The sequence below is a fragment of the Nannospalax galili genome, unplaced genomic scaffold, assembly GCF_000622305.1.
Source record: "Nannospalax galili isolate Female #2095 unplaced genomic scaffold, S.galili_v1.0 scaffold960, whole genome shotgun sequence".
Classification (NCBI taxonomy): domain Eukaryota; kingdom Metazoa; phylum Chordata; class Mammalia; order Rodentia; family Spalacidae; genus Nannospalax; species Nannospalax galili.
The window spans coordinates 3,001,736-3,026,433 of NW_008348313.1; the positions used below are offsets into that span (position 1 = coordinate 3,001,736).

The 24,698-nt window shown below is 45.4% G+C and overlaps 2 protein-coding genes across 5 annotated transcripts; both read right to left on the reverse strand.

Annotated features, from left to right (window-relative positions):
* Positions 1-1,642: 1,642 nt before the first annotated feature.
* On the reverse strand, positions 1,643-16,124 carry LOC103743729 (zinc finger protein 175). Of its 4 annotated transcripts, none has more exons than XM_008845194.3 (5): positions 15,999-16,124; positions 13,085-13,243; positions 11,054-11,180; positions 10,669-10,770; positions 1,643-4,931 (listed from the first exon to the last, which is right to left on the reverse strand). In XM_008845194.3, exons 2-5 carry the CDS (start codon positions 13,142-13,144, stop codon positions 2,545-2,547), a joined length of 2,676 nt encoding a protein of 891 aa, XP_008843416.1. In that variant the 5' UTR covers positions 13,145-13,243; positions 15,999-16,124; the 3' UTR covers positions 1,643-2,544. The 4 variants fall into 4 exon arrangements, with proteins under 4 accessions (XP_008843416.1, XP_008843415.1, XP_029425219.1 ...); XM_008845193.3 differs by having other exon boundaries at positions 15,957-16,115; XM_029569359.1 differs by lacking the exon at positions 15,999-16,124 and adding an exon at positions 12,798-12,916 and having other exon boundaries at positions 13,085-13,226.
* Positions 16,125-21,051: 4,927 nt separating this feature from the next.
* LOC103743772 (zinc finger protein 260-like) lies at positions 21,052-23,671 on the reverse strand. The gene is given in 3 exon segments (XM_029569357.1): positions 21,052-22,385; positions 22,388-23,233; positions 23,636-23,671. Coding segments are annotated over 3 exon segments (2,214 nt in total). The 5' UTR covers positions 23,670-23,671.
* Between the last annotated feature and the right edge of the window lie 1,027 nt (positions 23,672-24,698).

Consider the following 24,698-nt stretch of genomic DNA (forward strand, 5'->3'; position numbering starts at 1 on the left):
TTGTCTGTACGTGTGTCTATTTCTAAGAGACTGTGACGTTACATAATCCTAAAAATACCTTTTCTCTGTATTTTGGCAGGAACTGTGGTTTTTATTGAATTGAAAACTAAGTGGGATTGTTGAACAAAGTGTAGAACAGGGAGCATTGAAGGTGAGGGTCTGGAATGAACCGTGCGAACGAGAAAGTTCCCAAGAAATCTTGCATCTTGGACTTATTCTGGCCTGAACTGGAAACGGATTTCTTATATATCTTTGCAGAGGAATGACATTTGATCATTTTCATTCTGGTTAGTTAACAGAATTAGAAAAAAGAATTGGAGGCCAGGAGTCATGGCTTCTAGTTTCTCCCTGAAGCAGGGTACAGGGTAACCCCAAGAGCCCCAGAAGAGTCAACGGGACATCAAGGCAGAGGGAGGAGTTGGGAGTGAGGCTCAGCAGGGCAGAGGGTGGGAGGGCAGAATCACAAGACATCATCTCTGGAATTGTTTTAGGTTTTTTGGAGACAATTTCTCACTATGTGGCCCAGGCTAGCCTGGAACTAGGTGGGCAGGGGAATATTGGTGACTGGGGACAGACTGGTCAAATGGGGAAAGCATCCAGTACTGTTGAATGACTACATTGAACGACCTAGCCTAGAATGTAAGAATAAAGTGGAATGCCGTGTGAGGTATCTCCAGGGTTAACACTCTCTAGCCCTGGCTCTCCTGGAGCTCTCTGTGTAGCCAAGGCTGGCCTTCAATTTGCAGTAAGGCTCCTGCCTAGACGTTCTAAATGCTGGGATTACAGGCATGTGCCATCATGCCAGGCTTCAGTGATGGTCTTGATTGCCCCACAGAGAACAGACTACAGGAGTGATGCAGTGGTGAGCGGAGTTTTAGGGAGGAAGGTAGAGTTTCAGGGGTCTCAAAGACTCAGCTCAGCTGTCCATCACCACGTCCAAATTATAATACACTACATGGAAATTAATTTTATGCAAAATCAATTCATTCTTTTTATCTGCTGCTTCCCTGCAGCTCGGTGTTAACCACCCACCTAGCGCACCCCAGGCACCACTCGCTCTCTCAACACTTTCCTTATTTTCTCTCTGCCCAGCAGGCCTGGCACAAAGCCCATTTTCTTGCAGCCACTGAACAACAGGCAGTCCGTCAGGCAGGTGGAGCCTGGTGATGCCCCATGGAGGTGATAACCAATAGGCAGGGGAGTCCGCGTGTCCCTGCACGTCCGCAGTGCGCTTAAGCTAATGGGAATCTTCAAAAAGCGCCTGGAAATCTGGGTGCAGGTTTTATCTCAGGCTGACCTCAGCCATGAAGCCAGGTCATTTTGTTCTCTTGATAAATCACGCCTCACTTTCCCCAGTTTTACACTGACACACTTTCTCTTTTTGTTCCTTAATTATATTTTTCTTTATGGTCTGTCCAGTAGTATTTGTAAGCAGGAAGATTTTTTTTTTTTTTTTTTTTGCTTTTTGAGAAAGGGTCTCCCTGTAGCCCCAGCTGGCCTGGAACTCCCTATGCAGACCAGGCTGGCCTCGAACTCACAGACAACCAAGCTCAACCTACAACTTAGATTCTTAAAACAAACAAACGAACAACAAACAAATGGCCAGGCATGGTATGGTAGCTCACTCCTTTAATCCCAGAAATCGAGTGGCAGAGGCAGGCAGATCTTTTTCAGTTTGAGGCCAGCCTGGTCTACATAGTGAATTCTAGGCCAGTCAGGGCTATATAGTGTGACTCTATTTCAAAAAGAAAAAGAAAAAAATCCTGCTATGCAATGGATCTGTGGGAAACCCCACTAAATAGATGAAATAGACATATGTAAATGCTGACCATCATATAAACAAATTGCAATCATACACATTAGACACCTTGATGTATAATACTGTCTTGTCACCCCTCTGTCACACTATATAAATATTACTATTCCACAATAAATAATATTGTTGATACAGATTCCTCCAAACTATCCAATAGTTGGTAACAATGTCTTATACTAGTTTCTATAGAGAAGCTTTTCTCAACTTGCTTTTAAGGATTTCCTCCTAGGATAAAATTTATACCCATGCTACAAATGTATGCATTTAATGCTTTTCCTTGCAAGCCCTTTATAAATTCTTCTCCTGTATATTGTAGGTGTTTAAACAAGCAGTGCATACCTAGATATTTTTCTTAAGTACAAATTCTATAATGTACAATGAAGTCTTTTAAAATCCTTTTAAAGAATTTTCTTCAAGTAACAGGATATCTCGGTTATAAATATGTTTATAGACTATGACTAGGTTTCTCAGTAAAGCCTTTCACACAAGGCTAATCTGAGTTGCTTGGCATTTAGTGCAATCTGACATGCTGTTGAAGGTCTTCCTGCATTCAGTACACACACACACACTCACACACACACATCTTTCCCCAGTATGAATTTGATGCTATACTTGAAGTTGGCATGCACTGCTAGATGATTTCCCATGCTCCTCACTGGCAACACTCATATGAGGATATGACAGTCCTTCAGTTGGGATGTATTACGGAACAATTTTCCAAGGAATTCCTAAGGCTTCTCTCCAGTGTGTGTTCGCTGATGGCATTTCAACACTGACTTCTGGAGGAAGCCCTTCCCACATTTTTGACAGACAAAAGATCTCCCTCTAGTGTGAGTCATCTGATGTCTAGGCAAAGAAGACTTATTGTAGAAGCCTTTCCCACATTCAGGGCACACGTAGGGTTTCTCTCCGGTGTGAATTTGCTGATGGGATGTCAATGCTGACTTCTGGAGGAAAGTTTTCCCACATTTGTGACAGACAAAAGGTCTCTCTTTAGTGTGAGTTATCTGGTGTCTATGCAAAGATGACCTGCCAAAAAAGCCCTTCCCACATTCTGTGCACACATAAGGTTTCTCCCCAGTGTGAATTCGCTGATGATCTCGGAGTTGGCCTTTAGAAGCTAAAGCTTTCCCACAGTCACTGCATTTGTAAGGCTTCTCCCCAGTGTGAATTCTCTGGTGTGTTCTAAGTACTGATTTCTGACTGAAGGCTTTCCCACACTCACTACATACATGGTGTTTTTCTCCAGTATGAATTTTCATGTGTAGATTGAGGGATGATCTCCGGCTGAAGGCTTTCCCGCATTCAGAGCATGCGTAAGGTGTCTCCCCTGTGTGAATTCGAAGATGCTCTTTCAGTTGGGAGGAATTACTGAATGATTTCCCACAGTAGTTGCATTTGTATGGTCTCTCCCCTGTGTGGATTCGATGATGTACGGTTAGTTGAGACGTATGACTGAAAGATTTCCCACAGTAACGGCATTTGTAAGGCTTCTCTCCCGTGTGAGTTTGCTGATGAGATGTCAGCTGTGACCTCTGAAAGAATGCTTTTCCACATTTGTGGCAGACAAAAGGTTTGTCCCTAGTGTGAGTTATCTGATGTCTCAAGAAACCTGACCTGCCATGGAATGCTTTCCCACATTCAATGCACGTGTATGGTTTCTCACCTGTGTGAATTCGTTCATGCTCTTCAAGTTGGTACTTAGAAGCCAAGGTTTTCCCACAGACACTACATTTATGAAGCTTCTCTCTATTGTGAATTCGACGGTGCACATTCAATGTGAATGAGTAAGTAAATGATTTCCCACAGTCCCGGCATTTGTAAGGCTTCTCCCCTGTGTGAACCCGATGATGCATCTTCAATTGAGATGCGTAAGTAAATGATTTCCCACAGTCATTGCATTTGTGAGAATTCTTCCCCATGTGAATTCTCTGGTGCATGCTGAGTTCTGACTTCTGGTTGAAGGTTTTCCCACACTCACTGCATGCATGGTGCATTTGTCTAATATGAATTTTCTGGTGCACAGTGAGACTCGACTTTCGCTTGAATGCTTTTCCACAGTCACCACATTCATAAGGTTTCTCCTTCATGTGAATCTGATAATGCACCTTCAGTCGGGATGTACAACTAAATGATTTCCCGCAGATGGTGCATTTGTAAGGTTTTTCCCCAGTGTGAATCGTCTCATGTGTGCTGAGGATTGACTTCTGTTTGAAGGCTTTCCCACATATATGACACACATAAGGTCTCTCACCAGTATGTATTCGATAATGTACCTTCAGTTGGGAAGTATTATTGAACGATTTCCCACAGTCATGGCATTCATAAGGTTTCTCCCCAGTGTGGATTCGATGATGCACCTGCAGGTTGGATGTACGACTAAATGATTTCCCACAGTCAGGACACTCATAAGGCTTCTCGCCTATGTGAGTTCCTTGATGGGAGATCAACTCTGACCTCTGGAAGAAGACTTTCCCACATTTGTGACAAACAAGTCTCTCCGCAGTGTGAGCTGTCTCATGTTTATGGAAAGCAGACTTGTCGTAGAAAACCTTTCCACAATCAGTACATTTGTCTGGTTTCTCATGAGACTGCATTTCTTGCTGCATACGTGGCTGTGTATGGGTGAGAACTTTTCTGCACTGCTTACTGTTGCACGACTTTTGTCCTGTATGAGGAATTGGACAGTTGGCATTAGAAGAGTCTTGTGTGAAGAGTTGACCAGATGTAACAATATCATTAAACTGTTTGGTCACTTTGCTTTGATTCTGTTTATTTCTTTTTAGGTTAGGTGCTGAATTTTTTGAAAGAGAGCAAGATTTTGGAGGTCCTTTTTGTGTAGAAACAAGGTTGGGTCCCGAAGGAATGGCTTTTCCAGATTCTTTGCTTTCGCAGCCTCTGGCTGTGCGCAGTGTTTTCTTGTCGAGGAGAACACCTGGACCCGAGGGTGGGGTCCGGTTTTGCTGGTCTCTCTTTGCAGGGTCAGCATCTTGCCACAGTTCTTCTAAAGTGGACCACCATGAACCATCTCTTCTGACTTCACCTGCCTTCTCAATTTGAAACGGTGCCCACTCAGGGAATGTCTGTCGGTGGGTGTCAAGCTCTGATTCCACTTCTGGGAGAAGAAAGATAAAGGAACAGGCACAATCAACAGGATGAGTGAGGAATTGCAGTGCCAATAAACTCTGTACAGAAGAGACCTCGGTGTGAGCTCCTCCTCATGATGGTGACAAGGAGCAGAACACACCCGTAGCCCTTCGATGTGCCAAACACTTAACCAGCTCTTCTAGCATGTGCTAGGCAACTTCTATATAATGGAAATAAACTCACTTTAGTTGCAGGGCCACTCCATAAAGCAATTACACCTATGCTCCCTGTTTAACGGATAAAGAAGTAGAAACATGAATACTTAAGTCAACAGCTCTGATAATCTGTGGGGAAGATGACATTTGGACAGAGATGACCAGTTCAATGTATGTAGGAGATCTCGACACCAAGAGCTGGTCGGCTAAGAAGGGGAAGACGCACATACGGTTGTTGCAAGGTACTTTCAGTGGACAGTTGAGGGCTGGAAGAGAACACTATAGCACACACGTTCATTAGCTCTAGAGAAATGCATAATCATGTCCTTGCCCATTTTTTCATTTGATTTCTCTCTCTCTCTCTCTCTCTCTCTCTCTCTCTCTCTCTCTCTGGTGTGCGCACTTGTTTTTTTTTTTTTTCTCTCTCTCTCTCTCTCTCTCTCTCTCTCTCTCTCTCTCTCTCTCTCTCTCTCTCCCCCTCCCCTCCTCCTCCTGTTATGAGGTGAGAACCAAAGACCACTCAGACACAGAAAATTGCCAAAAGGAGGTCTTTATAGCTGGGTCAGCGACTACACTGGGCATTCGGGTCCCAAGTGCAGCCCTGAACCATTCTTAGGGTAAGCTTTTACACAGAATAACCACTTCCAGGGGTGGAAAGTTTAAGTTCTCAAGCTTAGGGATGGAAAGCCTGCTGTAACAATTTCTATTCTGCAAGAGCAAGCAGAAAGTGCAGAAGCCGTAAATTTGCTGTTCGCAGGAGCAAACAGGCACACAGACCTGTTTTCAAACCCATACCTTGGTGCAGCTGGTCAAGCTGTTACCACTTGAGGTAACTGCCTCTAGCCTTAACTACTGGGTTTCGCTGGGGCCTCTTCTAACACGGTGCAGCCTGGCCAGCCTGAATGCCCCACCACACTCCTTCCCTCTTCTCTCTTCATTGCTAGAGATGAGGCCTTTTTTAAAATGTTTTTTTGAGACAGGGTCTCCCTGTAGCCCCAGCTGGGCTGGAATTCATTATGTAGACCAGGCTGGTCTAGAACTCACAGAGATCCACCTGCCTCTGCCTCCCAAGTGCTGGGATTAAAGGCATGTGCCACCATACCTGGCCAGAGATGAAAGTCTTACTCCATCTAGCAAGCACTGTATCCCTGAGCTACAACCTAAGATCCACAAATTTTCATTTTTAAACATTGATTTTATGCATACACTGGCTGTTTCTATTTTTTAAATCTCTCTTGATGTATTCCTGGTTATACATTCTGATTACTTTTCATTTTGTGTATATTACAAAAATTGACATATTTAAGTTAATTCCACATTTAGGTTAATATCAAAGTATCCAATGTAGGACTTTCTGTGGAAAGTATGAGATTAGAAACTGCCTCTATGGGAGATGGTGGAGGGGAGTAATTAACAGAAGAAAAAACAGACTCCAGTCCAAACATGGAAAGAGCTGAAGAGCTTCAGAAATTCACAAAGGTAGTGACAGGATCTCTCAATCTGCACAAAATAAACATAAAACAGACTGAAGATCTTTTTTAAAATAGTATTTATTATTTTCATTTTTGTATGTGTTGCTTGCATGTGAGTAAGTGTACCCATATCGTGCAATGCCCGCGGAGGTCAGAAGAGACCATGGAATCCCCTGGAACTTGAGTTACAGATGGTTGTGAACTGCCATGTGGGTGCTGAGAATCGAACCTGGGGCCTCTGCAAGAGCAGCCAGTGCTCTTAACTGCTGAGCCCTCTCTCCAGCCCCACAGCCTGAAGGTCTTAATGTAATGCCTAAAACTCTGAAACTGCTAGAGGGAAAAATAAGCAAAATTTAAAAAACTACAGGCATAGTTAAGATCTTTTGGGATCTTAACTAACACAGGGAATAATACCATGAATTAATAAATGAGATTATATAAAATTAAAAATCTGCACAGCAAAAGAAACAGCCACTATGGTGGAGAGACTGGGAAAGAACTTTGCTAAATATATGAGATGGGAATTAACATCTAGATTATATAAAGAACGGCAAAAATCCAACCCCAGTCTCCCAAAGACACCAATTAACACTCAGGGTGTAATGGCACATGCCTTTAATCTCAGGACTGGGAGATAGAGACAGGTAGACCTGTGTGTTTCCAGGCCAGGTGAGACTCTGTCTCAAAAAAAGAGCCAAGAAATGAAATGGATACTTCCTAAAATACAAATGGTCAATCAATATTTAAAAACATGTTCAATATCCTTAGCTATCAGGGAGATGCAAATTAAAACTATTTTCCTACTCTCTAGCTCCCCCCAGTCAGAACTATCTACTAAGGGAACAGACACAGGAACGTAAACTGGTGTAGCCACCAAGGAAACCAGTGTGGTGGTTCCTCAAAGAACTAAAAATAGAACCACCATCTGACCCAGCTCTACCAATCCTGGGGATGCACCTGTGCTCTCCATGAATATACAGACAGTTACATGTTGACATTTATTGCTGCATTATTCACAATGGCTAAGACGTGAGACCGGATGTCTATCCACAGATGAGTGAGTGCATAAAGGAAATGTGCTGCATATACACCACGGATTTTCTGTGAGTATCAAGAAAAATGTCATCATGAGACTTGCAGGAAAATGGATGGACCTTGAGATCATTGTGTTGGGTGAATTAAGCAAGTACTCACAAAGACAAATACCACACTTGGCCTCACAGGTGAACCCCAGATTTAAATTTATGTAGGTGTGTACATAAGCATGTGTGCATGTGCTGTGTGTAGGCCACAAAAGCAGAAAGGAACTGCGCAAAGGGAGGAACAAAAAAAGCCATGGAAAATACGTGACACGGACGCAAAAGGGAGGCCATTTGTGGGAGGAACAGGCTCAGTACTCGGGCCTGGGAAGGACGGCAGAAGGGGAGCAAACACGAAGAACGTATGACACACGGGTATGATAACTCCATAATGAAACCCATTTGTTTGTAGACTACCTTAGACTATCCATGTAAGCCGGCATGACTATGCTAAGGGCTTTTCCATCACTCACTAATATATCTTGTCAATGTTGACGTGTCCTACTATCTGCATATTTATTTACACAAACTTTCACAGTACTGGGGGTTGAACCAAGGACTCAGTGCATGCTAGGCTGGCATGCTACCACAGAGCTAATATATCCTCAGCCCTGACCAATGTCAACATGAAGAAAAGGCCACTTTACCCCTAACCAGAGCAGATGCTCAGACCTCAATGACCGCTAAGCTGATCTCACTTGCTTTTTCTTGTCATCCAAAAGTACTTCATGGAACAGCAACTCTCCCTGTCCTGAAAGTCAACACCAGTGTCCCCTCACATGTAGGTTGAGGGGCTCATTTCTGAAACTTCAAAACCAGTTACTCTTTACTTTTTTAAAAATATTTTAGTTATTATGTTTATTTTATGAGTGTATTGCCTGCATGTATGTAAGTGCACCCATGTCGTACAATGCCCTCAGAGGTCAAAAGAGGGCATCAGATCCCCTGTAATGGGAGTTAAGGAAGACTGTGAGCTGCCGTGTGGGTGCTGGGAACTGAACCTTGGTCCTCTGCAAGAGCAACCAGTGCTTTTAACTACTGAGCCATCTTTCCAGCCCCTGAAACCAGTTAAGCTTTAAACTCCCATTTTGACAGAGTTCCAGTTCCAGTAGCCTTCTGTTAAATGAACATGATTTTTCCATGAACTCAAAGCAGCTGTAACCACCTACACAAGGCCTACAACAAGATCAAGCTAGTCAAACTTCCAGCATGGACTTGGGAGGGGCTCATAAGGCCCCTCTCCTAGGTGAGGAGCTGTCCACAATTGAGAGCTGCTGGGGGAGGAGTCATTTTTCTTTGGAGGCGTGGCCACTGTGGGTTGCCCCAGCTCCAGCAGGTGGGCCACACATTGATGTATGGGTGGCACTAATTGATCTCAGTGATTTCTTTCTCCATTTTTTTTTTTTTTTAAAGAACGTTAAGTTGGGAGAGGGATGTGTTGTTCGAGGAGGGCTGGGGGGAGGTAGAGGGGGATGGTTATAGTCAACATACATTATATAACTGTATAAAGTTCTCAAAGAACATTTTAGAAAGGGAATTTCTGACTGAATTTCCAACTTGGATGAGGAAGCTCCCAATTTCTGATCTCCCAAAATTAATAACAGCGCCATCTCACGGAGAGTGCCCCTCAGTGGCTAAGTAAGACAGCGCATGTGGTGTAAGCACAGAGACCGTGGAAAACCTGCTCAGCACCCTCCCCACAGAACTATGAGGACTGGGTGTGCAGAATGGACAGGCCCATTAGGGGAACTCCTGTGTAGAGGCTTCATTGGAGGAACACACTGTGCACTGGTGCCACACGGAGGGGGGTGTCAACAAAAGTAGAACCACCAGAGGGAAGGAGATCAATGAAGTCAAGGACACAAGAGGAAATGACACAGCACAACATTATAACACAGTACAAAAGGTACACATGGAAAACCCAGATATGATGAAATGCTCTAATTAGAAAAATTAAATGAGGGGCTGGAGAGCTGGCTCAGCAGTTAAGAAGCTGTTCTTCCAGAGGACTTGGGTTTGGTTCCCAGCATCCACATGGCAGCTAACCACCATCTGTAACTTTAGTTCCACGGGATCTGATACCCTCTCCTGGCCTCTGCAGGGTGTTGCATGACACAGGTGCACTTACATCCATGCAGGCAAAGCACTCATACACATAAAATAAAAATAATAAACTAAAAAAAAATTTTTTTTTTTTGGTCTTTTTGACACAGGGTTTCCCTGTAGCCCCAGCTGGCCTGGAACTCACTGTGTAGACCAGGCTGGCCTCAAACATACAGAGACCCGCCTGCCTTTGCCTTGAGAGTGCTGGGATTAAAGGCATGTGCCACCATGCCTGGCCCTAAATAAAATATATTTAAAAAAGAAAAATTAAATGGGGACAAAGACACAGTCCTTTCAGGTATCACATGGTAATATAGGAACAATCTGGTAGGTCCAGTGTTGATAAACAGGATGTGCACATACCAGTCTGTGTGCAGAGCATCAGGAGAAGAACATGGTTGGGTTAGTCAACATACAGTTACCTCCATGATGAGGCAGCCCACTACCCAGAATTCACCTCCGAGAGTCTTATTCTAGCCATTAACCCATATTTATAACAATGTATTGCAGCATTAGTTTAGATAGTGAGAGGAGGGGCTATAGAGATGGTCCAGTGGTTAGAGCACTGGCTGCTCTTGCAGAGAACCTGGGTTCAAATCCCAGCATTCACATAGTAGCTAACAACCATCTGTAACTGCAATACCAGGGGATCCAACATCCTCTTCTGACCTCCGCAGGCACTGCACAACACTGGTGCACTTACACACATGCAGGCAATACACTCATACACATAAAATAAAAATTAAAAATAATTCAAGTATAGTTAAAAAGAAAAAAAAAGGAGATGAAAGAGCAATCCAGGGTCTACCACCACCACTGGGGGAACAGGTAAGGGCGGACGGCTGACAGCAGGCCCTAAGGACATCCACCTCCCTGGGTAATCCTCAAATACTCACCGCGACCCCAACACTGCTGAAGTGGGAGCTCAGCCGCCCCCTTCAGTGTCTGCTTTCTTCTCCTCATCCTGAAGACGGCTCCAGGGCTGGGAATGCGACATCCTATGAATTGGAAGAATGTTGGATCTGTGTGTACCTTCTGGATCTTAGAGGTCTTGGAATGAATTCTGCATAGGCTCATTGCAAAAGCCAACATTTTGTACTGGACGCACAGTAACTAATACAGAGGCGCCAAAAAGGAATGGATTATCAGGAGAGACTGAGGGGGGATAAAAATCAAAACATAACCAGTGGCACACTTTGGATAGCCCACCATGTCCCGCAAAAAGAAGGAAGGAAATCCTTAATGAGGCCCACCCCAGTTTTCCCAAGTCACTTAACTCACCCACTGACACGAGGTGGCTGTAGATCTCCAGCATCACGTCCTGGTACAGGCATCTCTGGGCAGGGTCCAGGTGCCGCCACTCCTCCTGGCTGAACTCCACAGTCACGTCCTCAAATGACACCCACCTCTGTAACAAGGCAGCCCAGGCCACAGTGAGTCACTCATCACTGACGAGTGATTCCTCAACACGATGTGTCACTAGGTCTCCCAGAAAATGCTCATTTTACACCTTATTTCAGGGGATAAAGAAAGTTCATAAAAAGTGTCCTGTCATCTCTTGCACACCGCTTCTCTCTGAGGATGACCAGAAATGGATTCTCTCTAAGGCTCCCACAATGAAAAGCAGCACGACACTGAGAGTCAACATCAATCCAGGCTACAGGGGAAGCGACTTAATGACCTGGCTAACCATCATGTTAGGCTGAGAACCGGACAACAGAGGATCATGAGAATGAAGACTGTGCACAAAACCCCTGTGCTGTTTGGTTTTAGCTGCCAGAATTCTGAACTCTCATTCATTCAGAAAAGCACATTCCAAAATGTCTCCAATATTTACAGAAGTAAATAGTCCATCCATGAACTGAACGATAACCCAGTGAAAGGAATATTCAAACCAAAATACTTGGGACTGGAGAGAAGGCTCAGTGGTTAAAGGAACTGGGTTCTCTTCAGAGGACTTGGTTCCCAGCACCCACATGGCAGCTAACAACCATCCATAACTGCAGTTACAGGGGAGTCATTGCTCTCTTCTGGCCTTCCTGGGTATTGTGTGCATGTGGTACATTTAAATGTAGGCAAAATACTAATATCCATGAAGTAAAAATAAATAAAAATTTAAACAATATTTTGAAACAAATTTATTTTTATTTTTGGTCTTTTTGAAACAGGGTCTCCCTGTAGCCCCAGGTGGCCTGGAACTCACTATATAGGCTAGGCTGGCCTTGAACTCACAGCAATCCACTCCCTCTGCCTCCTGAGTGCTGGGATCAAAGATGTGGGCCACAACGCCCAGCTTTAATACTATTTTTTTAAAAAAAAATAATTATTAGAAGGACACGGGTGCACTCACATACATGCAGGCAACACAGTCATACACATAAAACCAAAATAATAAATAAAATATTTTTTTTTTAAAGTTAAGCTGATGGGGCTGGAGAGATGGCTCAGTGGTTAGAGCACTGACTGCTCCTGCAGAGGACCTGGGTTCGATTCCCAGCATCTGCATGGTGCCTAACAACCAAGAGTCCAGGGGATTCGTCACCCTCTTCTGACCTCTCAGGCAGTGCACGCCTTTCATTGGGTTTTCTTTCGGTTCATGGGTGCTCTCACATACATGCAGGCAATACACTCATACACATAAAACAAAAATAATAAAAAAAGGAAGCAAAAATGATGGTTTCTGTGTGTATATGCATGGATACTTTAACATGGAAATCAGTGCCAGAGAGATGGCTCATTGGGTTAAGGTACTTGCTGTCAAGGCTAAGGGCCTGAGTTCAGATCATCAGGAGCCACATGGTGGAAGGCGAGAACTGACTCCTGCAAGTTGTCCTTTGGACTTGACATGTGCACCTCAGCATTCGCATGCCCACACACAGTAAAATAATTATCATTTCCACGAAATCTTTAACAATTTCTGCGTATATATTTGGACAGGTTACTTCACATAGGTTAACTAATTATACAGTGTTTATTTTTATTTTAGGAAGATATCATTACCAGATACACAGTCTCTACGATTTACCTGCTATGCGTCCGTATCAAATGATCTTCTCCAAGACACTCACAAAAGTGGCTACGTACTGGAAAGAGGCAGTTCAGGACTGAGGACTCATGGACGGGACACAGGCGTGATGGCCACACCTTAACCCAAGAGGCAGCACAGTGAGGGAGTCATGAAGATGGGGGGGCACTGCCCCCCATGGTCTGCTCTTAGCTGGAGGATCAAGTCTGTCTTGGGAATGGGGATCCGCTGCTGCCCGTGTCTGGCCTCTAGCTCTAGAGACCTGGACCCGGGCGGCTGCTGCTTACCTCACATGATCCATCCTGCCCGGCCAGACCCAGGCTCCAGGGCTGCTGGGGCACATTCATGGCAGTAGGTATACCTTCTCCTGGCCTCTTCCACTGGCAGATCCAATTTCCTCAGGAACAGGAAGCTGGGTGGGTGTCTGCAGGTTCCCAGGAGGGCATCTGGGCAGAGGCAAGTTGTGGTGTGATGGAAAATTCTGAAGCCTGGGTGATGTGGCAGAGGCAATGATCTTGTGTGGAGAGGGAGAGCCCCAGAGAGGCAATGATCTTGTGACCCTTCTCAGCATTTGCCCATGAATGTCTGAGGGCCCCAGAAAGTCACAAGGTAGGCATGACAGAGCAGCAAAGCTCAGAACGGTTCTGCTGTGAGCATCATCCAGGGTAAGGAAAAAGAACCAAGCGAACCGTAGTCTGGGGGCTGGAGAGGTGGCTCAGTGGGTGAGAGTGCTTGATGTATACGCATGAAGACCTGAGGTTAAATCCCCAGCACACACACACACATACACACACACACATACACACACACACACACACACACACACACACACACACACCCCAAAACCAACAAACCCCAAATCCATGTGTGTTTGTGTACTCCTGTAACCCTAGCACTGTGGAGACAGAGACCGTAGGACCTCTGAAGCTTGGGTCTCAGAGGAACAAGGCAGAGTGTGACAGGACGTTTGATGTCCCACTCTGGCCTCCATGCCCTGTGTTTGTGTACTCCTGTAACCCTAGCACTGTGGAGACAGAGACCGTAGGACCTCTGAAGCTTGGGTCTCAGAGGAACAAGGCAGAGTGTGACAGGACGTTTGATGTCCCACTCTGGCCTCCATGCATGGGCATGTACAGGCACACATATCCACATACATGTGCACACACACATACACACACAGGGCTGGAAGGCTGGCTCGGTAGCTGAAAGGGCATACTGCTCTGGCAGGGACCTGAGATCCAGCACTCACGAGTGGTGGCTCACAACCACCTGTAACTTCAGCTCCAGGGGTCTGATACCCTCCTCCGCACTGTGGGTACTCCACTCACATGAGCACATATCCCTCCCTGCACACATAGATGATTTAAAATACAATAAGTCTAAAACCATCACCCCCCGAAACTCCTGTAATTGGGATTGAAGGCAAGGATGGCTCACTGAGGCGCTCCCACTTTTTACCTGTGAGAAGAGGAAGGGATTATCCTACTTTCCTAAGTGAGGATAGTCTTCATCACAGACATGGGGAACCCGAGGCATGATGAGGCTCATCATGCCTCGGCACCTGCCTAGCAGCTGACAAATACAAACAACTCCCAGCAAGCTGTTTTCCCAGAGCCCTTTGAATCGTGCCGCAAGCATTAGTCTAACCACTTTCTTTCATCGAGACTAACGAGGCTGTGTGCTGGTTCATTTGCCCTAAGTGGAGGAGTGGGTTATGTTCTCCACACTCATCATTCTAAACACACACACAGTCCCCATGACCTCATGTGGTCCCTTATGAACTCAGCATCCAGAAACCACCTTTCTGTTTCCTCTTGCCTTCCGAAACCAGGGGTGGGGTGGGACAATTGCCACTCCTGGTTCTTTGTGGTGTCTAGACATTTCTGTGTTCTTCTGTGACGGCCACCATCCTGTTTATTGACTCAATCCCCCCATTGACTAGGAAGGCCTGCATATGTGACTGCCACTCACAGAGCATGTCTCCCTGTCCCTAATGTCTTTACAATACATGGAAAGCAGTCACAGACCCCCTGGACTTCCAGTGACCTCCCATGAGTGGACCACAGGACCACTGGACCACCAGGTAAAAACTGACACGTCCCAGGTCCAGAGACCATTCCTGACATTGCAATTTACACGTTTCCAGAGAACCTCAAATAAACTTTAACAAAGGGGCCCAAAGAATGTCCCCCAATATGGAAGGAGCTTCACTGCTCAATGCAGTGATTCTTCCTGTGTCCACAGGGTCCCCTGAAGGGCCAGCACTGACCCATCACATCTGCGAAGGACCCCAGTACTTATATAAGGTGCACCTAGGAATTAGGAATTAGAATTTAAGATTTAAAATTTGGGGGCTGGGCCTGGTGGCAGGGGCCTTTAATCCCAGCACTCAGAAGGCAGAGGCAGGCCACTCTCTGTGAAATCAAAACCAGCTTGGTCTACATATCGAGTTCCAGGTCAGCTTGGGGCTACAGGGACACCCAAATCTCCAAAAACAAAAACAAACAAAAAAATTTAAATTCTGTTTCACAGCTCTAGCTCCCCATAGGAAATTTCATGCTGGGATGGGAATGCCCTGCCCCAGAAGTCCTCATCAGTATACAAGGGCTCATCTCCCAGCTCTGGTGACTGGGCCCACAGCTACACTACATACGCACATCTCCTGGCTTCTGCTCCGTGTGTGCTGTTAACTCCACTTAGGGGAGGGGCCAGGCAGACTCTGGATGGCAGTGCCCCCCACTAGGCCCCCAATCTTCTAGTTTAATACCCTTTGTTAGTTTTCTCTTCCTGTAGGCTGGTATTCGGACCCCGTGCCAGGCCTCCGCGCCATGGCCCCACTGACACCCCGGGGCAGAAGGCCGTGCAGTCCCCACAAGCCCACCCCCATCCCCAGGCCTGCGGGCTCCATCCTCAGCAACCTGCTTTCCTGACTTCTCCATCACCACCCATCCTCCAAGTCCTCCACCCGCAGCTCCAGCTCCACCCAGCACGGACTCCTGCAGCACCCACGGGGAGTCCTCCCAGGGTCCCCAGTGCTGTTCTCGGTGCTCGGAGGACCACGTCCACAGGGGACCACGCAGCAGCCCACATCCCATCTGGACCCGAGTCCTCCCTGCAGTCCTCCCTGCACCCGACGTCAGTCCCTCCCTCTGCACAAACCTCCATCACCTCCCAGCATCCTCCCCGCGCCACTCAGCTTACCCAGCTCATCGCCTCTGCACACGGCACGCCGGGGCTCGCTGGGGCTTGGCTCACGGACGCTGAGAATCCGCAGTGTTCAGCATCCAAACTCGCAGGGTGTCCTGGCAACAAGAACTAGAGGATGGGAGCGGAAATAGCCCCTCTAGGCCACTTCCGGTTACTTCACCCCCTATGGAAACTGTCATGGCCGCGCCCATACTCCAAGGACAAGGAGGCCACCATCAAAATACTTCACTTCCGTACTGCCAGGACAGGCGGGAGATTTATTTACTACCTGTGTGTACGCATGTCTGTTTCTAAGAGACAGTGACATTATATTTCTTTTTTAAAAAATATTTATTTTATTACTTTATGTGTATGCGTGTGTTGCCTGCATGTATGTGAGTGCACCCGTGTCGTGCAGTGCCCACGGAGGTCAGAAGAGAGTGTCAGGATCTCCTGGAACTGGAGTTACTGCCGATTGTTAGTCACCATGTGGGTGCTGAGAATTGAACCCAGGTCCTCTGCAAGAGCAGCCAGTGCCCTTAACCACTGAGCATCTCTCCAGCCCCAACATTACATATTTCTAAAGATACTTTTTCTCTGTATTTTGGCAGGAACTGGGGTTCTTTTTTTACTGAATTGTAACTAGGTGGAATTATTAGGAAATGTGATGAGTAGCCATAGGGAACATTAAAAGTGAGGATCTGAAATGAACTGAGTCCCAAAAGCCTAGGCCCATCACCACATGTTAAAATGACACTACACAGAACCTGGTTTTATGCAAAATCAATTTCTTCTCTGCCCTTCTCCGGGACTTCCCTGCATATCAGTGCTAACCACGCCCACTCAGTGCACCCCAGGCACCACCTTGATCTTCCAACACTTATTGCCACTTCCTGCCACAATGCTCATCTAGCCTCCACCCACTGAGTCACAGCCACTTCCCTGTGTTCTCAATGCTCTCTGCTCGAGGCTGCACTAACGCTTCCTTGGAGGAGAGCGACTCTTCGCCCCATTCACTGAGGATGAAAGGTTCCTCCGATGCGACGGACGCTGGGATGAAGATGATGACATTGCTGCAGGCAGAGGTTAATTAACGTGTGGACAGTTCTTGAAAACAAGAGCGTTGGGCTTGGCAGGACACCGCCTTAGTCATAGATCAGAGAAAAACGTTAGTCTAAGTCATGGTACTGCAAGACATAGGATGTCTATTTAATGTCAAACATACCACTATTTGACTACCTTTCCTGGAAATTGTTTAAATCTATAGACTGTGTAAGAAACTGATATATTGTTTGTAGCCTACTGACTAACTTTAAATGTAAACCTGTAGAATGTGCTTTGTTCTCTGTGAAACTAATTCTCTCATATGTTCTGGCACAAACACCAAGCTTGTGACTGTAGCTCTGAGAGTATAGAAAAGCACTGCTAAAGAATTAAACTCACTCCTTCCCACCTGGGGTTGGGTCCTTTGCCTTCACTCATTGACGTCCATCCACAGACCTGAGTCTCCACACGGGAGAGTGCCCTGTTCTTGGTAGTCTAGCAGACAGAGCTGAAGGTCACATAATGAATGGGGGTGGGGCATGCAGGACTTCCTAGACGCACATGGGCTGCCTTAGAATGAGGGGAAACAGACAACCCTGAAATGGGGTCGGGGCCATAGCCTGGAGCCCAGTTGGAGGAAGCAAGTGCCTGGTTGTTCTGTGACCTGCCCTGTTGCTAAAGGGTAAAACTAAATGGAATATTCTCATGGTCTTTCCCATAGTTTGGCCACTACCAATTGCTGGTGGGGCAGATTTCTGGTCAAAGTTGAGGCCTCACAGTGGCTTGACGGAGAAGTATGTGTGTGTTGGGGATGGAGGTTGGACCCTCCCTAAGTTTAGGCTCCAATAGCTGTCCCTTCTTACCCTCCATGCCTGGTCTTCTGCCCTGGATCTGATGACATGATGGCACCATGCTGTGGTCAATCATTACTAATCTCACTGTAGACTTCCTCCTCTAAGCCTCTGGGTCAAGATGAGGGGTATCTGAGGGCTGGACGGGAGTTCTTTCGGTCAGGGCTTCAAGGAAGCCTGCCAGCCCTGCTTTCCCTAGTCCTCAGTCATCCACCCACTTTCCTGCTTCCTCATTCATCCAACCAAGCCCAGGAGTCCTTCTTACCAGATAGTCACAGGGAGAGACAACCAGATTAGTCACAGGGAGAGACAACCAGACAGTCACAGGGAGAGACAACCAGACAGTCACAGGGAGAGACAACCTTTCCCTGTGAAGATGGGGAACATTTTCTGCTGAACATTGTGCGTGGCAGACGTTCTTATTTGGACTTCATGTTCAATAACAGAACTCGATTTCTGAAAATATCTTCATTTCCAATTTACTAAAATTCCGTGCTTAGTGAGCTGTTGGGCCAGGAGCTTTGGAGCACTCATGGCAGTCAGCCACTATCCAGCTGCCAGCTTTGTACGACTAATGCACATAATATCCAGGAAGGTCACGGGGCAGAGATGGTTATTCCTTTTCTGTACTTGAGGGAATAATACTACAAAGAGGCCTATCTCACTAAGATGGTGCCAACCAGAGCTGGGGTGTGCAGCATCGGACAAGCCGGCTCCAGCTGCGTGCCTCACTGCTAGTGTGCACAGACTGTGTGTGAATTCTCAGAACTGCTGAAGGACAGGCCCAGCAGATTTTTCACAGGGAGGGGAGGCAGGATCTTCTGATGAGTCCACATGACATTCTCCATTTGTCCGTCTTTTCACTATCCAGTAATACGGATGGCCGTGGGAAGGCAGGAATCACAGCAGTTGGGCTGAGATGGCATCAGAAAGTCTGGTTCAAACCTGAGACTTCCTCATGACCAGATTTTGAACATGAGCAGATTTGCATACAATTTTCTGGCCTTCACTTCTTCACATTCAGAATGGGGTGATTCAGTATAAAATTCATTTTTCAAGGACTGTGGGGAAAAAGTAAACACATTTACACAAACTGTCCACAGTAGTAACTTTTCTTTCCAGGAACTCAATTAGAATTCATGAGCCCTCAGTTTCATTTTGAAGGCCTCAAACTAATTCATCTCTCTGGTCTTGACAAGTTGCCCGGGCCTCTCATCCTCCTTGAAAGGGTCTGGGACTGAGGGTTCTGGCCGCAACTCCTAAACCTTTTTTACCTGTTAAAGACTTCCAATGAACTGACAATTCCAAAGTTAGGTCCATACTCAGCCCAGAGGAATCCAAGCTAGTTCAGAGAGAGAGGGTCACATTAAAGTTCACTTACCACTTGATTTCCCAGGGAAGTTGCAAAGATGAATCCAATCGACGGTCTATTTCTCATGCACGGAGTGAGGTACTATTATACTCTTCCTTTTGCAGATGAAGAAAGCAGGGTAGGGAAGTCCAATAACACGCTCAGTGTGAAGCCCGTGTGGATCAAGTTGTTTTTTGTCCTGTGTACTTCAAGTCTAGGTTGTGGAGCTTTACAGATTTAAACATTTAAAAAATATTTTTATTTTATGTGTATGAGAATTTTGTCTGCATGTGAGTGCACCAGATGTGTGCAGTGCGTGTGAAGGCCAGAAGAGGGCATTGGATCCCTGGAACTGGAGTTACAGATGGACGTTAGCCACCATGTGGGTGCTGAGAACCAAACCTCGGTCCTCTGCAAGAACAGCCAGTGCTCTTAACCACTGAGCCATCTCTCCAGCCCCCAGATTTTTTTGAGACAGGGTATTGCATAGTCTACCCTGGCCTTAAACTTTCTATGTAAACAAAGATGACCTTGAACTTCTGATCCTTTTGCCTGCACCTCTAGAGTGCTGGGATTACAAGTATGTGTACCACACCCAGTTTTGTGCAGTGTTGGGAATCAAATTCAGGGCTTTATGCATGCTAGGTAATCACTATCTCCCAAGCCTCTATTTTAAGTTTTTTGTTGTAGCTATTTGGGGTGCTGTGAACTGAACTTGTCTTCAAACGTGCAAAGCAAGTACTCTACCCTTGAGTTACACTCCCAGCTCCAGAAGTATTTATAACAGGACACAGTAGCAGCAAAGGGGCTGGATTATGGCATTTCAATCCTGTGGAGTACCATGCTGTCAACGACAATATATATTTTATAGGGAAAAAAATATGGAAATGAATGTCCTCTATAGAACCATCTTCTACTTTTTTTTTGGTCTTCTTGAGACAGGGTCTCCCTGTAGCCCCAGCTGGCCTGGAACTCACTATGTAGACCAGGCCGGCCTTGAACTCACGGAGATCCACCTGCCTCTGCCTCTGCCTTCCAAGTGGCTAGGATTATAGGTGTGTGCCGCTATGCCCAGCTCCATTTTCTACTACTTTTTAAAATTTAGTATGTGAGTAGGTGTGAGAGTAAACCATGGAGCTGGTGTAGTGATTGGAGGACAACAGACAACTTTGGTCATTTCTCTCCTTCCACAATGTTGGTCCTGGGGATCAAACTTATGTCATCAGGCTTGATGACACGCCTCTTACCTCTGAGCCATTTCCCTGGCTCACCATTTTCTATAGTAAGGCTTTTCCCAACCCAGTAGAGTTTCTTCCTGGGATGAAATTCATAATTGTCAAAAGGCCTATTGCAAACGTGGTCATTTGTGCTTTCCCTAACAAGTTCTTTATTGAGTACTTTTTCTCATTTGTAATGACTTATGCATTTAAATGAACAATGCACATGTAGACTTTTTCTTAAATACAAATTCTACAATATTCAATGAGGTATTTTTAAAAAAATATTCTCTTCTTCAAGTAACCCACGCATTATACTTCAGTTAGGAACATGCTTATAGACTCTGAATTGCTTTCTCATTTTAGCCTGCCAGACCTGTATCTCATTTGAGTTGCTTGGTGCCTACCACAATGACATGTTGTTGGAGGCTTTCTTGCATCTAGAAAACACATAAGTTCTCTTCCCAGTGTGAATTTGATGCTGTACTTTTAGTCGGGATGCACTGCCGGATGATTTCCCTCACTCTCCACACTGGTAACACCTTTATGTGGATATGATGGTCCTTCAGTTGTGATGTATGATGGAGCAATTTCCCAAGGCATTACTAAGGCTTCTCTCAGGTGTAAGTTTGCTGATGGCATTTTGACACCGACTTCTGGAGGAAAGCCTTCCCACGTTTATGACAGACAAAAGGTCTTGATCTAGTGTGAGTCATCTGATGTCTATGTAAAGATGACTTATTGTAGAAGCCTTTCCCACATTCGGTGCACACACATGGGTTCTCACCTGTGTGAGTTCGCTGATGATTTCGGAGTTGGCTCTTTGAAGCCACTGCTTTCTCATAGTCACTGCATTTGTAAGGCTTCTCCCCAGTGTGAATTCTCTGGTGTGTTCTAAGTACTGATTTCTGACGGAAGGCTTTCCCACACTCACTACATATATGTTGTTTTTCTCCAGTACGTATTTTCATGTGTAGATTGAAGGATGATCTTTGTCTGAAGGCTTTTCCACATTCAGAACATGCATAAGGTGTCTACCCTGTGTGAATTCGAAGATGCTCCTTCAGTTGTGAGGAAATACTAAATGATTTCCCACAGTAGTGGCATTTGTATGATCTCCCCCCTGTGTGAAGTCGATGATGAACTGTTAGTTGGGACGAATGACTGAAAGATTTCTCACAGTAAAGGCATTTGTAAGGCTTCTCTCCCATGTGAGTTTGCTGATGAGACATCAGCTGTGACCTTTGAAAGAAGGCTTTCCCACATTTGTGACAGACAAAAGGTTTGTCCCTAGTGTGAGTCATCCGATGTCTATGTAAAGATGACTTATTATAAAAGTCCTTCCCACATTCCAGGCACACATAGGGTTTCTCTCCTGTGTGAGTTTGCTGATGTGATGCCAATGCTGACTCCTGGAGGAATGCCTTCCCACATTTGTGACAGGCAAAAGGTCTCTCCTTAGTGTGCAATATTTGATGTCTAGGCAAAGATGTCTTATTGTAGAAGCCCTTCCCACATTCCATGCACACACAGGGCTTCTCTCCTGTGTGAATTTGCTGATGAGATGTCAGCTGTGACCTCTGAAAGAATGCCTTTCCGCATCTGTGACAGACAAAACGTCTCTCTTTAGTGTGAGTCATCCGATGTCTAGGCAACGATGACTTATTGTGGAAGCCCTTCCCACATTCAGGGCATACGTAGGGTTTCTCCCTTGTGTGAACCCGATGATGCATCTTCAATCGGGATGTGTAAGTAAATGATTTCCCACAGTCCCTGCACCTGTAAGGCTTCTCCCCTGTGTGAACCTGATGATGCATCTTCAATTGAGATGTGTAAGTAAATGATTTCCCACAGTCACTGCATTTGTGAGAATTCTTCCCCTTGTGAATTCTCTGGTGCATGCTGAGCTCTGACTTCTCCTTGAAGGTTTTCCCACAAACGGACACACACAAGGTCTCTCACCAGTATGTATTCAATAATGTATCTTCAGTTGGGATGTATTGTTGAATGATTTTCCATAGTCGGAGCATTCATAAGGCTTCTCCCCAGTGTGAATTCAATGATGTACCTGCAGGTTGGATGCACGACTAAATGACTTACCAGAATCAGAATATTCATAAGGCTTCTCGCCTATGTGAGTTCCTTGATGGGAGGCCAACTCTGACTTCAGGAGGAATGCTGTACCACATTTGTGACAGACGAAAGGTCTTTCTCCAGTGTGAGCTGTCTCATGCTTATGGAATGAGGCCCCGTCACAGACCTTTGTTACATATTCAGTACATTCATCTAGTTTCTTCAGAGTGTAAATGTCTTGCTGTATAAATGGTCGTTTAAAGATGAGAGCTTGACTGCACTGGTTATTTTTGAAGGACTTCTCTCCTCTGTGAGGAACTGGACAGTCAGCATTAGACTCTTCTGTGAAGAGGTGATTGGTTGTGCTAATATTGTTAAACTGTTTTCTGACATTGCTTTGATTTTTACTATTTGCTTCAAGGTTTGGCTTTAAACTTTTCGAAACAAGGTGGGTTCCCAAAGGAATGGTTGTCCTTGACTGTTTACACTCACTACCCCTGTCTATGCTCAGTGTTTTCTCGTTGAGGGGAGCACCAGGACTCAAGGGTGGGATCCGGTTTTGCTGATCTCTTCTCGTAGCGTTGGCACCCCACCACTGTTCTCCTAAGATCAAACACCATAAACCGCCTCTTCTCACTGTACTTGCCTTGTTAGTCTGAAAGAGTGCAGTCTCAGACAATCCCAGCCGAGGAGTATCAAAGCCTGATTCTGCTTCTGGGGGAAGAAAGAGATGAAGGAATAGGCCAAATGAATAGGATGATAAGGAATCATATAGTCAATTAACACTGTGGACAAAGAAATCTTTGTGAGGTACTCAGGATGCTGATGATGGTTTCAATGAGGAGAAACAATTCCATCTCCCTTACAATATGCCGAACATTAGCCATACAGCATTTAGCATGTGCCAGGTAACTGTGCATTTACACATTGCAAAAGATAATGTTTTGTATTGGACATATAATAATAAATGTAGAGGTGCCAAAAAGCAATGAATTATTAAAACAAAACAAAGAAAAAAGCCAACAGCACACTTTGGATATCCCACCATGTCCTGCAAAAAGAAGGAAGGAAATCCTTAATGAGGCCCACCCCAGTTTTCCCAGGTCACTTACTCACCCACTGACATGAGGTGGCTGTAGATCTCCAGCATCACGTCCCCGTACAGGCATCTCTGGGCGGGGTCCAGTTCCTGCCACTCCTCCCGGCTGAACTCCACAGTCGCGCCCTCAAACGATACCCACCTCGGTAACAAGGCAGCCCAGGCCACAGTGAGTCACTCATCACTGACAAGTAGGACCCTGTTGGGAGCTATTGATAATAAGCACAGCCATTATGTACATTGAGCTGTGGCAGGATTGTTTACTGAGTTTGTGTTTTGCACACCAGTACCTAACCTGCCAAGTCAGGAGGAATGTGTTTATATGATGGAGTTCACAACAAGTATTTGACCACTCCTTGATCCTCAGATACAGGGGGGGAACAACAGCTGTTGAAATTAATTGAGTTAAGCAAACAGTGGCTATCTCTGATGTTCTTCTGTATAAAAAGGCGGCGCTAAAATAAACCGGGGCTGCAGTCTCTACTGACAGTCCTCCCAAGTATCTTGTCTGTCTCTTGTTTTTTCTTTCAATCCTCACTCCCCCTTTCAGGTACTGCCCATCTTGGCCGGCTGGCACCGGCAGGTAAGATGGAATTTCAGTGCGGTTTCAACTTGCACTTCTCTGAAAGCTAGTAATGTTTAACATTTTTCATATGTTTATTGGCCAGTTGTACATCATCTTTTGAGAACTGTCTGTTCCTATTATTTGTACATCCTTAATGAATATAGATGCAAAAATTCTCAATAAGATAATTACAAACCACATACAGACACACATAAAAAAATCATCCACCATGATCAAGTTGGCTTTATCCCAGAGATGCAGGGATGGTACAATATACGTAAGTCAATAAACATCATAAATCATATGAATGGGCTCAAAGACAAGAACCACATGGTCATCTCAATAGATGCAGAGGAGGCCTTTTACAAAATTCAACATGCATTTGTATTCAAAGTCCTAGAGGGAATTGCACTGGAGGGAACATACCTCAACGTAATTAAAACCATATATAACAAACCCACAGCCAACATCATTCTAAATGGAGAAAAACTGGAAGCATTCCCATTGAAATCAGG

Excerpts from the sequence above, each read along its gene's own strand:
- LOC103743729 (XM_008845194.3), bottom strand. The coding sequence starts at position 13,144 with ATGAATGTGCCCCAGCAGCCCTGGAGCCTGGGTCTGGCCGGGCAGGAT. Across the intron at positions 10,771-11,053 it reads CAGCCACCTCGTGTCAGTGG|GATGTCGCATTCCCAGCCCT; the intron begins GTGAGTTAAGTG and ends TCCAATTCATAG. Across the intron at positions 4,932-10,668 it reads TCAGCAGTGTTGGGGTCGCG|AAGTGGAATCAGAGCTTGAC; the intron begins GTGAGTATTTGA and ends TTCTTCTCCCAG.